The 15,986-nt window shown below is 37.6% G+C and overlaps 2 protein-coding genes, 1 non-coding gene and 1 pseudogene across 3 annotated transcripts in view; 2 read left to right on the forward strand and 2 right to left on the reverse strand.

Moving 5' to 3' along the window:
• LOC144633181 (echinoderm microtubule-associated protein-like 6) overlaps positions 1–15,986 on the forward strand; it is a 78,374-nt gene that overhangs the window by 37,905 nt on the left and 24,483 nt on the right. The window lies entirely within an intron of this gene.
• On the reverse strand, positions 6,713–6,848 carry LOC144634100 (U4 spliceosomal RNA). Its single transcript, XR_013567157.1, has one exon. It is a non-coding gene; the product is annotated as a U4 spliceosomal RNA (small nuclear RNA).
• The window catches only part of LOC144632231 (echinoderm microtubule-associated protein-like 6), a 31,444-nt gene continuing 23,320 nt past the window's right edge, over positions 7,863–15,986 (forward strand). The window contains exon 1 of the mRNA XM_078490827.1: positions 7,863–8,585. Coding sequence (XP_078346953.1) covers positions 7,863–8,585 — 723 coding nt within the window. The remainder of the gene's footprint in view (positions 8,586–15,986) is intronic.
• Positions 10,085–10,167, reverse strand: LOC144634101 (U4 spliceosomal RNA; annotated as a pseudogene).

Consider the following 15,986-nt stretch of genomic DNA (forward strand, 5'->3'; position numbering starts at 1 on the left):
TTACTCGCTTACTGAAAGATGAGTTTTGTATTAAACATGAGTTCAAGTGTTATCATGTTAATAAATGTTGTTTCTTTTTACGAACACTTGTAGACTTTATTGAATATACAAAGGGCTATTCAACTTCTAGCATCTTCTAATTTCCTAGACATTTTAACATAAAACTGTTTGGAGGATTTTCGTTTGGAAGCGTTATCGGTCATGTTGGGTTTTAGATCAGATCGGTTTTAGCACTTAGATAAAATCGAAGAAAACAATTCAATTTTCTCGGATAATACTTTTATAAACTTTGCACTGATATACAGATAGCGCGCCTACAGTTTGTTTTTTCTTTTTATTTAAGAGACCCGCGAAGATCTCAGCAACCTCGTTCCCAGGGTCTACTCCGCTTTCAAAATGTTGGCTGGGCGTGGAGAAAAAACCCTGGGGACGAGGTTGAGTTCTCACATGTGTAGGAAATTACAGAAGACACGCACAATGCAAGTTAGCTCTTTAGGGACTGACCATTATTTTTTTGGAGGGGGGGGGGGGGGATGAAAAATATTGAAAAAAATTGTTTGCAGGGCCTGGAAAGACAAAATAAATTGTTTGCAAAAACTATACGTATAATAAAAAATAGTAAGAATTTCGAAAAAAAATGTTTGCAGAGGTGCATAAACTAAAAAAAAAAAGTTTGCAGACGAAAATTTTTCATCCCCCCCTCCCAAGAAAATAATGGTCCTTCCCTTAGGTCACAAGTTAAGGCCTGTCGGGTGGGGTTGGTATAGTTGGATAAGCGACTAATTGGGATTACTCCCTGAAGTAAGAAAGTGAATGAATAAGCGAGTAAGTTTAATTTAACTCGAACTCCCAAAAAATACAAAATTGTCCTAGATTACAGGGGCTCGAATTAATTAAGGGGCGGAAGCCAAGGAAAATAGGCCGGCGGCAGGGCTACGGAGGCGGATGAAGAGAAAGCGGAAAACGGGATTCCAAATACCCGATACAGCGGAAACCGGGAAAATTTGAGAAAAAACTTCCAACATTGCGTAATACATTGCAATAGAAATGCACCTAAATAAGTAATACGCTATAGAATATTATTATAAAATCGCAAAGTTAAAATTAGCAACTGTGACAAAACGGAGCTCTGACTTGTCCACAGTTCGAGAGAGCAGGGTTGTTACCTTAGAATTAGGACAAGGGAAACTCTCCGAGATAGTAGGAAGTTTGAGTTGACGTGTTCGTAATAACGGGTTTATTTTTGCAGCAAATGAAAGAAAACTGGGACCAAATCCAAGGGAAATTTTTGACTTTTTATTTCAGATAACGGGGAGTTTAATTTATAAGATAAGCTAGTTTGAGATGTGGGATCCTATTGTAGTTAAATAGTTAAATAAATATAACGAACGAATTTTTGTCTAACTCTGATGAAGGTGAACAGAAGTCACCGAAAATTTAGGTTTCAAAAACAGATCGGCTTTAAAACAGTTTCATTTTATAAATGTCCTATACCGATTACAATACTGGTTCAAATATAAATTATATAACAATAACCTTAAATTACATCTTAAATTAAGGTGTCGACCATTTTGCAATGTCTTCATGAGCTTTCAATTGTAGCTTAGATAACCTTCCTGGTCTTTTGTCAAACTTAGTTTCAATCCGCGAAATGAATATGAATTAAAGTACAGTCTGTTGTTTGTGAACGTTAACTGACCAGATACTCAACAACTGCTCGGTTTGATGACCGAGCGTGCCGTTAAAATAGCAATTTTCGATACTGATTTAATTTAACGTTAATTCCGAGATTTTGGTAGTTTATCAAGACAATAATTTACTTGTGTCACCTGCGGGCATGGTACAACATTTTGAAGAATAACTTTTGAGATGGAATAAAACGGTTGAAGCCGAGGAAGTAGAATAGGAAATAAATTTAGCTCATTGTAGTTTAAAACACCTTTACTTGTAATAAATCGTAGGATATAATCAAGCAACGCTTTGATATTAAAATTAGGAATAAATTTTGGGATCATCTACGTGAGAAAATACGGAAGCTTGCCATCACTGTTTTACGGTGAAATTTATTATTTCTTAACTAGGGCATCCATGCAGTTCAAAATCGTTGAATATGTTTTTTTATTTAAAGGGGAAAAGAGTAATATATCTATAACAATTATGCCCAGTTGAATTTAACATATCAGAGATAACCACAATTTGGCATCTGGCGTCAGTCACTGTTATCAATATTTGGGTCAATATTGGTATTTCATTTTTCTTTGACAAGTATTCATTAAATTCAGTCAAAATTGCATTAAACTGTCACCTTTGGGAATAGGTAGACGATCGCTTAAAACAGTTTGGCCATTTAATACAGGTTCACTCACCAACTTCGGAAAAAATTGATTCAAAGAAAGGTCTGTACAATAAAGTTTGACTCGGATAATTTATACTTATAGATCAAAGCGAAACATCCAGGCTAAATATAGAGAGTTTCAGTAAGCTGTTAAGCTGATAGGTTAGCTGGAGTGTTTTGACTCGGATAATTTATACTTATAGATCAAAGCGAAACATCCAGGCTAAATATAGAGAGTTTCAGTAAGCTGTTAAGCTGATAGGTTAGCTGGAGTGTTTTCGGTTTCCTTAAAAATTCTCAATCACTTTGTAAAAAGCGACCGCGTTCGCTTAAGAGTACTGTAGTGACCGTTAACTGGTAAAGTGGAGTTTAATTGAGTGGTGAAATTTCCGGGATTGACAACTGACAGCTAAATAAAGGGTGATTGCTTAATACGCTGCCGTCTGAATATAGGTTTGATGACTTTATTCAATTTCTCATGATTGCAAACCATTATTCAGAATTCATTATTGCACAAACAACCAATCAATGTGCACAGGGAAACATCTGTTGGTGAATAAACGAGGACGAACAACACTACACTTTAGACACTAGCTTGCCAAGAATTCAAATTAACTCGGTTCTAGCCCAGCATTAAAAGACTAGGTTATATATACTACGCTTAGAGACATTTTGAGCCAGCTCGTATCCTAAGAAGATCTAAGAGGTTCACTTCAATTAATTAAGGTACTATTTAATATATATTTTATTTAACGCATGGGCAACGGCAATTTATTCCTCTCATGTGAACTGCGATCATTTTCTTAGAGTTTTAATTTGATTACCATTTAAACAAAGTAAATATTCCGGTTTTTTATTCTACAGATTCGATCGGTCAACGACACAGCTTTTGAGCTTTTTGAACAAGAATTCCATAATGGAACACTGCATTCATGTGCTAAGGTTTTCTTTTATAATGATTTCTGAATATCCGAACTTCGGGTTATTTCATTGTGTTGCCAGTTTAATGTCGTCGTTAACAGCAATTTTTGGCAACGCTATCATCATTTACGCCTTCTGGCAAACGTCTTCAATGCCTCTAACCTCAAGGATATTGCTGCTGAGCCTGGCTGCTTCGGATCTCGGCGTGGGTTTGATCGTTTAGCCGCTTACCACAGCCATAATGGCGAGAATGTTAATTCTCATTGACAATCATGGCGATGAAGATTCTTATGCCTTGCATCTGATCTGTCCTCTTGTTAAAACCTGGCAATTTTTCGGAATTTTATTCGCTGGCGCGTCACTGTTAACGATAGGAGCCATTTCCATAGGCAGGTACCTTGCGCTGTCTCTGCATTTAAGATACCAGGAGTTAGTGACTCCAGTTTAAGTCTTTATTGTAGTAACTGCTATCTGGATAACAGCTTTTCTGTCGGCTCTGCTACAAATATTGATCACTTTTAACGACTTGGTTAACGCATCTGGTGAAGTAGTAATAATCGTATTGGCTTCATTCGCTTACATCAAGATTTACAAAATCGCTCACCATAATCAGAATCAGATTCAAGCCCAAGCTCAACTTGAGAATCAAACTAATCAAAGCACGCAACTGGCCCTCGCCAAGAAGTTGGCCATTAACACCTTTTATATTTATGTTTTACTTTTGATCTGCTATGTCCCTTCGCTTTGCATTTCTCCTGTTTTTATGGTGACACCCACACCAGGTCCTTTATTAACATTATGCTATTTCGTGAGTGCTTCTCTAGTTTTTTATAATTCTTCCTTGAACCCGTTGGTGTATTGTTGGAAGATCCGTGAAGTTCGTGAAGCTGTCGTCGACATTTTAAAACGCCTATTTTCAAGATATATTCCTTGCAACCATTCGTAGAACAAATTAACCTGAATTCTGTCAGAAAAACTAATAATGGTATCAATAATAATAATTAGCAATTATTGGATGAGGCTGAGTATGATATGAAGAATTATGCAGATTTTGGAGGGTGTTATCCGCCTCAGCCTTCGGCTTCGGCGGATAACACCCTCCGAGATCTGCATAATTCTTCATATCATACGAAAGGCGAATTCAATAATTGTTTTATTATTCATTCAAAATATTCCCAGAGCTCCAAATGCACAAAATGAATTTAATAGGGTTTTGACAGTAGGCAAAGTACACAAATACACAACAACGTTCGCTTTTAAATTTGATTTAAACTTTAAAACTCGGTTACCTTCATTAAATTTCTTGTCCTTTATAATGTCGATATTTAGCACTTGCTTGAAGTGTCTATTGAAGCTAAATCTGATGACACAAAGCGATGTTTTCGAGTACAGGTTTCCATCGTTCTTGCTTACTTCGACGTAGAATTTTCGTAAAGCCGCTCCAAGTCCTCCGCTGTGGCTGGATCAGGGATCTTTTCCTCTTGAAGATACGCTTTCAAAATCGATCGACTCCCCTTCGTTGCTTTTTCCGTGTTTTGACTTTCCTTGTCTTCTAATAACTTTAAAATTTTACCTCTTCGTAATGCTCAAATCTAGCGGCCATTTTCGCGCTTTCAACCTGCTCGGCAGCAAAGCCTTTCAGTCGCGTGACGTCAGCGGTTCTTGGGAACGAGGTTGCGATCGGATAATCATCCTTGGGAACGAGGTTGCGATCCAATAATTTTTGATATTGGACGATTGACGTCCAATAATTGGAATTTCTTCCAAATTTGGTCGGCGCTAGCCGAATAGCTGGAATAAGCCGGGGATCGAAAGCCAATCAGAAACACAGACATATTTTGAATGAATAATAATAACTTTATTTTTTATTTTTATTTGTGCGGATTATTTTAACGGTCTACCATCTAAGCTTAATCTTGTTTATCCACAATAGGTCATTAAAGAGTGAAAATTTCCGCTTTAAGTGTCGGGAAAGATAATCATTGTAATTTACTTCCACTTAGTTGAATGTTAATGTTTATTAATGACGACATCTTGGCCATATTGTCTGTTTCCAGCCACAGTGAGCAGAACTAGAGGAAAACGCCAGGCCTATTCGGCTTCCAACAACACTAGCAGGCCATGTTTCTTTTTAATATGAATCGTGCGGTGTTGATTTAAACTAGACATTAAGAATGAGTTTAAGAAGGAAAACATTAACATCGGCCAATTCTTTCATCAAACGGTGTGTTTTTAAAATTTTCGCGCTTTTTTGCCGCCGAGATAATTGTGATTCTCTTTTTTCACACTAAATTATAATACGATTTCTATGAAAACGATGAAGGATATACAAAAAATGCGTTGCAAAAATTCCATTGATAATTTTTAAACATTTAAAACATTTTATCAGGGGGGGGGGGGGAAGCAACTTCCCATACATTCTCTTATATGAATTCTGAGCGATGCTCTCACAACTTGCAAAGCAATCATCGGGGCGGTAGTCAGCGGATCTCTTTACGGCGCATGAGCAGCTTCTTTCTTTGTGAACTTGCCAAAACAATAACAACATGGGACCAGTGAGAGAGTTCGATTATTCTTTTTTTATAGTAATGAAAAATAAGGCTTTCTAAGTTTTGTCTTTAAAGCAGCGAAAATTTCTCCGGAAGGGTTCTTGGTGTAAATATGTGGTGTTTGTTATGAAATAAAACCATCACAGAAATGGTAATGAAAACGTGGCGATTGAATATTCCCGCGCCGGTCGGAGCTATTGTTCTTGCTCTATTGTTTCGAGGTTGTTTGTTGACTTGGTCGTTCTTTGTTTTACCTCATTTACAATCCCCATGTGGGCCAGTTGAAAACCGTGGTACAAACATTTGCATTTCAGCACTGAAAAGTAGCACGGTATCACAAAATTCTGCGTTCTTAAAACTACACGACGATGACGAAATTTTCGGATGAAAACACTGCTTTTAGATTTTTAGTTAAGAGAATTGAATCCCTTTATAATAAGTTATTCCACGGCATGGTAGTCGTGATTGCCATAGCTTCCATTTCGCGGGAACAGATTGCCTGTTGCATCGTACAAAAACCGCTGACTACATCGTGAATTGATCGCGTTGCAAGTTGTGAGAGCATCGCTACTCGGTCCCAGACCTCGTTTCTTCCCCCCCCCCCCCCTGCATTTTATACCTGCATCTTATTATTATTTCTTGTTACCAACTGATCAATACATTGTTAAGCGCCCAGGTGGGGAGAATAAAGACTATCATCAACGATGTGTTGTTGTCTTTTTTTCACTCTATTTCCAGAGAGCGCGTAGTGAGTGATCAAAAATTGTAAAGGCGACTGTATTATAAGTCGTCGTGTAGGGTTATATGTTATCACTATGGCCAAACTGGAAAACTACAAATGCTGCTCAGCTGAGTTATTAGCTCGACTTCTGGAAAATCAAGTTCTCTTTCTCTTTATTGTAGAGGGCCCACACTGGACCGTAAAAAATTGCGAACCGACTGTATTTCAAGTCATCTTGCGGGGTATTGGGAAAATCTTCAATGAGCAATAACCGCGCCTCGGATGAGCCTCACTGGCTACGGTGATGCAACTGCGCAAAGCTAAATAGAACATTACAAGCTGTGAATCTTATGCAGGGAGAACTTTTCACAATTGAGGGAGGTAAACAATTTACTTTGACTTGGATCGTTTTTACTTAGATCAAAGCGGAACGTCCCGGCTATATTTAGAGAATTTTATTGAGCTCTAAAGGACAATCGGTTAGCTAAAGTGTTTTCGGTTTCCTAAAACATACTCTAGCATTTTGTAAAAGGCGACCGCGTCCGCTTTAAGGTGGATTTCCACAGTCGCGTATTTTTTTACGTGCGTGAAAAACTTTAGAGACAATGTATGAACGACTTGCGTAGACGTCTTCGCAAGACGTTCATACATTGTCTATAATTTTTTTCACGCACGTAAACACACGTAAAAAGTTACGTGTCAGTAGAAATACACCTTTAGCGAGGTGACCATTAACTAGTAAAGTGAAGCTCTATTGAGTGCTGCGATTTCCGGAATTGACAACCAACCGACAGCTAAATAAAGAATACAGTGCCGCTTGAATACAGGTTTGATGACTTTATTCAATTTCTCGTGATTGCAAACCATTATTCAGTATTCATTATTTCGCATAAAACCAATTAATATGTACAGAGCAACATCTGTTGGTGAATAAACGAGGACTAACAACACTACACTTTAATTTTGACACTTGCCAAGAATTCAAATTAAACTCAGCAGTAAAAGACTAGGTTATATAAACTACACTTAGAGACGTTTCGAACCAGCTCGTACCCTAAAGAGGTTCTCTTCAATTAAGGTACTATTTAATATATTTTTTTATATAATCACTTTTAATGAGTTGGCAATGGCAACTTATTCTTCGAGATTTAGTTTGATAACAAAATAAATATTGCGGTTTTTTATTCCACAGATTCTATCTGTCAACGACTTAGATTCTGAGCTTTTTCTAGACAAACATTTCATAATGGAACACTGCATTCATGTCCTGAAGTTTTCTTTTAAAATGATTTCTGAATATCCAATCTTCGGGTTATTTCATTGTGTTACCAGTTTAATGTCGTCGTTAACGGCAACTTTTGGCAATTCTATCATCATTTACGCCTTCTGGCAAACGTCTTCAATGCCTCTAACCTCAAGAATACTCCTGCTGAGCCTGGCTGCTTCTGATCTCGGTGTGGGTTTGATCGTCCAGCCGATTAACACAGCTACAATGGTGAGAATGTTAATTCTCATTGACAGTGATGGCGATGAAGACAATCCTGCCTTGCATCCTATTTGTCCTCTTGTTAAAACCTGGCAATTTTTCGGAATTTTATTCGCTGGCGCGTCACTGTTAACGATAGGAGCCATTTCCATAGACAGGTACCTTGCGCTGTCTCTGCATTTAAGATACCGGGAGTTAATGACTCCAACTAGAGCCTTTATCGTAGTAACTGTTATCTGGATAACAGCTTTTCTGTCGGCTCTGCTACAAACATTGATAACTTTTAACGACTTGATTAACGCATCTGGCGAAGTAGTAATAATCGTATTGGCTTCATTCGCTTACATCAAGATTTACAAAATCGCTCGCCATCATCAGAATCAGATTCAAGCCCAAGCTCAACTTGAGAATCAAACTGATCAAAGCACGCAACTAGCCCTCGCCAAGAAGTTGGCCATTAACACCTTTTATATTTATGTTATACTTTTGATCTGCTATGTCCCTTCGCTTTGCATTTTACCTATATTTATGATGACACCCACACCGGGTCCTTTATTAACGTTATGCTATTTCGTGAGTGCTTCTCTAGTTTTTTATAATTCTTCCTTGAACCCGTTGGTGTATTGTTGGAAAATCTGCGAAGTTCGTGAAGCTGTCGTGGACATTTTAAAACGCCTTTTTTCAAGATGTATTCCTTGTGACCGTTCGTAGAACAAAGTAACTTAAATTCTGTCAGAACACCTAATAATGGTATCAATAACAGTAACTTTTATTTACGTGTTTGCGTTTCAGGTAGAACCGTCGATCGTCAAATTTGTGTGGATTTTTGTAACTGTCAACCATCATCTGAACTTAATCTCCATTATCACCGTTGTCTATCTTAAGTAAGTCGTTAAAGAGTGAAAATTGCCGCTTAAATTGTCGGGAAAACATTCGTTGTAATTTACTTTCACTTAGTTTAATATTGATGTTATTTAATTAAGCATCTGGGTCTGTTTCCATCCGTAACGAGTGGAATTAGAGGACAACGCCCGTCCTAGACAGTTTTCAACAACACATGCAGGTGATTATTTCTTATCGTGTGGTGTTCATAAGTGGACTTAAAGCCTGAGTTTGATCTTAAGGAAATCAATAACGCCGGTCAATTCTTTCATCAAACGGTACGTTTGTTATCCAAACTTTTGCGCTTTTTTGTCGCCGCCAGTTTCCAAGCGAAAGTATATTACGATTCTATGAAAACTTTGAACGATTATTAAAAAATGCGGTGCATGCAAATTTCTGCATGGCCTTTCTCTCCTTGATAATTATTAGCCTCTACAGTATGTACCAATAAGATATTTCTCCTTTACTGACATCACTACCTTGTTAAGCGCCCTGGTAATGAGAATAAAGAATACATCACGAGGTGCTGTTATCCTGAAAGGTCGTGTATTGCAAGATTTTCATTTTATTTAATTCCAGAGGACTGCAAATGCTGCGGCACTGAGTTATTATCTCGACTTCTGAAATATCAGGCTCTCTTTTCTGTTGTTTTTGTTTGTTTGGGCCCGCAGTGGGCCGTCAAAAATTGCAAAGGCGGCTGTATTTCAAGTCGTCTTACAGGGTATTGGGTAAGAATGGACCGATATTCGATACCAAATATTCGATACACCGATATTTTGACAATTTTGAAAAGTATCGATACTTTCGAAAAATATCGCACTTTCGATACGTTTTCGATACTGCACAAGTGACCTGAGCCTGCGGTCTTCTGGTTAGCACCTGAGGTTTAAAATTTAATTTTGCTCAAACAAATATTCATGTTCTTGTCAACATTTTAATTTTTTATTATTGCCTGCCTTGACGTCCACACGTTCTGATGCAACAGGGAAACAAAAAGACCATAAATCAACATCCATAGCTGCCATTTTTAATGTCAGGACTGTCCTTTGTGACCCCTTACACGGTTAGACAAATCACGTGACATATTAATGACGTCAGGACAGAAATGACGTCATAATATCGATATCGACATGGAGAAAAAGGCAAATATCGTATCGTATCGTTTTGAAAAACCTGTATCGGCCCATCCTTAGTATTGGGAAAAGTTTTAAATCAGCCAAAACCGCGCCTCGGATGAACCTCACTGGCTACGGTAATGCCACTGCGTAAAGCTAAATGAAAACAAAACAAGCTGTGAATCTTATGCAGGGAGAGCTTTTCACAATTGTGGGAGGTAATCAAGTAAAACTTTGTCGAAAAATTTTAAAAACAAAGAGGAAGTACGGCTTTACAAACAAAACGTCTGAAGGGGTCATGCAAATGCTTGTGCGCACATCAGCCTGTAAAAGAAGAAAAAGTTATGATTTTGAGTTACGTTCAACGCATGCGCAAATCGCGATCTTCGGTAAATACACAGTTTATTTCTTTCTTCTCCAATGCCAGCTTCTGCTTATTGTTAACGGAATACAGCTGTCATCCGTTGAGAGCATCCCCACATTTGACGTGTTTTTGTGGGGGCAAAGCCCGCACATTGGCGTCGACTGAGGGATTTATTTATTTATTTGTGTGTGGGTTTGCTTGTGTCACGTGGTCTTCTGCGAAAGAGCCTGAGGCCGGAGCCTGGGGATGAGTGCGTGTCGAGTAGAAATCGGCCATATTGGATTTTGGCGTGTCGTTTCGTGTGGTTTCTTTTTGTACTGTTTTGATTTCAGCTGTTCCTGTAGTTGCTCGTCATAACAGCAGCTCACGAAGTCATACTAGCCAACAATTCGTTTGGCTGGAAGTCTGTGCAGGTTGCACATCAATTCAAGAGGAGCTTTTACGCTTACGCAAGCCAAAAAAGCGAAAGCGATGTAATGATCGATCTCTTTCGTATCTGTCGAGCTAGCGTCGTACATGTAGGAATATTCGAAAACTAAATCGGGTTTCAAATAAGCTTCATTAACGATGGATCTATCTAGAAACCAGAGCGTTGGCTAAAATCGAGTGCGTGGCTGCTTGTTCGGAACAAAAGAAAGAGCTTTTCAGATGAAACAGCACAATTTAATACATTTTTACTTGAATCAGTCTATATGGCTATATGTTCTGATATATGTAAATTATTCTGCAATGCATACCTACGGAGCGATATAATAAACAAACCATTTTAGTGCTACTGGTTAAAAAAGAAAAAAATTGTCTCCTCTGGGATTCGAACTCGGGACCTCCCGCACAGTAGTCGGACGTTCTACCATAGAGTCCTAAAGTGATGACGTCATAAATACTTTTTTTTTCGATTTAACAACATTTGACCCCTGATTTGGAAAGAGCAATATGAAAGGACTTTACAGGCCAAATTTGAGGTGTATACGATAAATAGCAGTCGAGATATGGCCACCAGAATACATAATTAACTTTCATCTGTTTTCTCGTGTTTGGAAATCGTGATGAAACACTCGCACTCGTTTTTGAAATAGTATTTCAAGTTGTTACCAACAATTTAACCACTCCTTTTATACACGATGATTTTGGTATTAAATGTATACCTTAAGGCTACTATTTATTGCGATTCTTAAATTTTGTGATATCGGAAACTGCGTATTTTGCGAGTGTTTTGATTTTGCGATTATTCAAAGATTTTGCTTGAGAAAAAATAATCCCGAAAATGAAAAAGAGTGAGGAACAGGGCAAGAAATAATTATTTGAATTTATTTATGTTAAGGAAAGATAAGGTAAGTTATTCTTGGTAGGGAAACACAAAAAGTAACGTACTAATCTCAACAAAAACACTTTGTCAAAACAAAAAACGTCAAAAAGCGTCCTTTTTTTTATCTTGCTTAAACTGCAAAACAGGGTAAATTTCGCGATCGAGTAGGAATTACTGCGGCTACTTAATTTGGCGACTTGCAAAAAATCGCAAAGATTATTTGCCGCATTAAATAGCAGCCTTAAGGCAATTGAATGTACTAAATGAATTCACCAAAAAGAAGAATCAAATTTGAAATTATCAAGCTCCCACACGTACGCATTGCGGACCTATTTTTTTCACGTGTCTTTATATCGGAGGTTCGGTCGACCAACTGGGTGAGAACCACAAGCAAGTTCCACAGCTTGTGATATCTTTATTTAGCTTTGCGCGGTGCAATTACCATAGCCAAGTTCCCCAAACATCAGTTGCCCTTTAACAGATGTGAACAGTTTGACTAATTTTAAAGCTGCTATTAAGAGTCGCGCTTGGAAGTATTTTTTAGATTCATACAACCCTTTTATACGTAAACCTTTTATAATGGTTAGGATGAATTTCTGATTAAGCAAGAGGACGGGAACGTCAGTTGACGACCGCGCGCGCATCAAAACTACCCATATATGTGTAGCGCGCGCACAATCTCGTTCCCAGAACGAGGAACGGGGAACGTGGACTCTGGGAACGAGATTGGCGCGCGCATAAAAACACCCAAATACGGGCATTTTTAATGCGCGCGCCGTCGTCAACTGACGTTCCCGTTCTCTTGCTAAATCAAGTGTCTATGTCCGAGCCAACGTGATTAACATGGGTTCGATGTCTTCAACACTTGCGCGCTTTCACACATCTTCATTGCTTACAAAATGGTCTCATTTGATATTCAAAATGAGGCATAGCTCTGTATGAAGTTAGATTGAATATTAAAAAATAAGCATTGGATCGGAAGTGTGTTTAAGTTTGTTCCTTGGCCGCCACGTCATTACAATTTGAATCTCTCGGGATTGATTGCAAATCATCAATACCCAAATTTTCGAGATTTCTGCACTAATCATTCTGCTTGATTTTGCATTCGAAATTTCCGAAGTGTCCGGAATTTTTACTCTCTGCTTTTTCTGGCTAGTAATTAATGTCAAGTAAACAATATGTGCCATTTCCAAAGCTTGTATGATGGCTGGTATGCGAGCTTTATCTCGACATTGTTGAGCTTACATCAATTGCACAAAAATGTTAAACATTTCGAAAAAGATATTAATGGTGCATTGTTTTGTGAAAACCATATTTGTCGTGGCATATTTGAATGAATATTAATTGCATATAAGAGTTTAAGTGTCAAGACACTCCCATAATTTTAGTGTTGGTCATCGTTGTTGTGTGAAGCAAACGGCGAACATCTTCGATCCTCCATGTGCTTCGTTCAGATAAGTCCACATTTTCTGTCTTCTTTTTAAATGTTATTTCTTTAGTTGTTGTGCAGCTTTAGAATTATGCTAACCTTTAAGTTTTGCCTTTTAAACGGTCTAATTTAACCAAGCAGTGAAGTTTAGTTCGAGTTACTCATCGGCCACGGCGCGGAAATCGTTTTAAATACGTTTTTCCCTTGAGTAGTTATTGCATTATACTGTTAAACCAAGCACGGATAGTTTCTTACGCCTCTAAATTTTCGCTCGCAATTTGTACCGAATAGAATGTGAGGTTTGTTTTTAGTTTTCTATACTTGTCACTCAGTAAGCTGGCGTCAAACCAAACTCCTTTGACGCCTCCTTCCCGTACCAGACGGTAAATAATTTTTTTTGCATGGTTAAGAATACAAATACCTTAATCCTTTACTGCGTTTTTCGTCAAGTTTAGCAGCAGCAGAGCAGTAGAAGTGCTTCCAAAAGAATTTACAAACAGAGCGGCCATGTTCAGTGTTGGCGCCAAAAAATTGGGAATTAGCAGCAAGCAAGTGGGGAGTTGTTATTCCATCCTCGCCGGCCTCTTCGTTTTACAAACAATTACAGTTTCAGGTAGGGTGATCGTTCGATGATTGCTGAACAGTTAATTTGTCATTTTCAAGATCCTGTCTCAATTTTAAGTCTGTCTGTAAGCCTACATTCTGTACCGAGGCAGAACGGATGTGATCTGCTTTTATTAACAAGACTGCCCTGTATGGTGATCAAATTTTAAATTGGCTTAACTGCTTTACTTTGAAGTGGTGGTAAATTTGGTAAAGCGAGCTCAAGAATAGCCTTGATTATTTTTTAACACGCGTTTTTCACTATGATATTTGATTTAAAATGCCGTGCAACCATTTTGGAACTCGATTATTACAGTAGCTCTGATTTTTTAATGGCAACTCCATTCCAAATAGATACGTTTCTATTATCCAACCATGCTTGCTTTTACACTGTGATTTGTATTCGGCACACTTGTATTTTAATTTTAACGTGAACAAAAATAGAGATAACCAGTGCTTTCAGAACAACTTCGGATTGATAAAACAATGCCGTAACATAAACTGAATATTTAACACTTATCACTGGTCTCGAGGAAAAAACATTAGCGGGCAACAGTTCAGAAATTTGCAATGTTGCCCGCTCAGAAATTTTGGCGGGAAACAGTTTTATTGTTAGATCTCATGAGATTCGTTTTTGTTCAAGTCACTAAGAACTAATGTTTTCTCTATTTTCTTCAGCTGGTTCATGAACAGAGATCAATGTTAAAGAATGTGCATCAAGTGCAGCTATTGTTTTGATCAAAGTCTGGTAGCTCTCCGTCTCTGGAAACTTCCTATTTCAGATAAGTATTTTTTTGTTGTTCTTCCGGTTATTTCAAGTTTTCGGTACAAAAACGTTTCTTTTATTATATATGCTCTTGTCCTGACCAAGAGGAATTAATAAAATTTAGTAAAAAGAACGCAAGACTGCAGTTGATCATTAAGTTAAGTATCCTTTCTGGTTCGTACAAGAAGCAGTAACGGTGTACAAATCTCTTAACGGTCTTGTACCTACTTATTTGCAATCTACCTTTACTGATAGGAGTAATATAACTCAATACGCACTGAGAGAACAACAAGCAGAACAAGCCATGGTATGACAATACTTGTCGACAATTAAAGAAGCAATTACAAAATCTTGCTAAGAAAATTAGTCCGACAACCCAAAGACAATTGCGACAAGAGTATTTTGTTCTCAAAAAGAAATATAAAAAACAAGTTAAATTGGCGCATAAAGAGTACAAAAATCAACTTATGAATGAAATAACTGCATTGGATTCTAGACACAGTCAGGACGTCTGGAAACAAATCAACAAACTTAGGAAAAATAATACGGTTGAGGAAAAACCCCTCATCTCCCCAGAAGACTGGATACGGCATTTCCAGGAGTTACTATGTCATAACCATGAATCTGGCGCCAATAATTATCCAACCGATGACGAAGAATCTCGCGAAGATAATAACCACACGAATAACATGGATGATACAGAAGTTCTGTCAGCTGATGACATTTTAGGAATACCTATCACATCGAAGGAAATACATGAACATATTTCCAAACTTAAAACAAAAAAAGCAAGTGGCGTGGATTCTATCTTAAATGAAATGATTAAACATGGAAGATATTATTTATTGCCTTCATTAGAAAAAATTTTCAACGATATACTTAACACCGGTAAATTTCCTACCGATTGGAATATAGGGGTGATAAGACCCATTTACAAAAAGAAGGGCGATAAACGCTCGCCAGCCAACTACAGGGGAATTACTCTAACAAGTTGTCTAGGAAAATTATTCACATCAATTTTACAATCAAGATTAAATAAATTTATCGAAACTCACAACATTCTCAACCCAGAACAATTTGGATTTAGACCAAATGCGAGAACAACAGATAGTCTTTTTATTTTGCAACAACTCATTCATAAGTACACTAAACAACATAAGAAGCTTTATGTTGGTTTTATTGATTATGAGAAAGCTTTTGATAGCGTATGGCAGTCTGGGTTGATTTATAAGTTGCAACGTTATGGTATCAAAGGCAAATTCCTAAATGTCATTAAGTCCATGTATTCTTCGATTAAGAGTTGTGTTCGCATAAATAAAAACACAACAACGGATCTGTTTTCATGCAATAAAGGCATAAGGCAAGGTGATGGATTAAGTCCAGTTCTGTTTTCTTTGTTTATGAATGATTTACCAGATTACTTTAGAGTCAACAAATGCAAAGGGGTAGTATTAAACAATCAACTACTTAATTGCCTAATGTACGCAGATGATCTATTAGTATTAAGCG

Source organism: Oculina patagonica, chromosome 12 (assembly GCF_052425735.1).
Source record: "Oculina patagonica isolate OP01 chromosome 12, crgOcupat, whole genome shotgun sequence".
In the NCBI taxonomy this organism is placed as follows: domain Eukaryota; kingdom Metazoa; phylum Cnidaria; class Anthozoa; order Scleractinia; family Oculinidae; genus Oculina; species Oculina patagonica.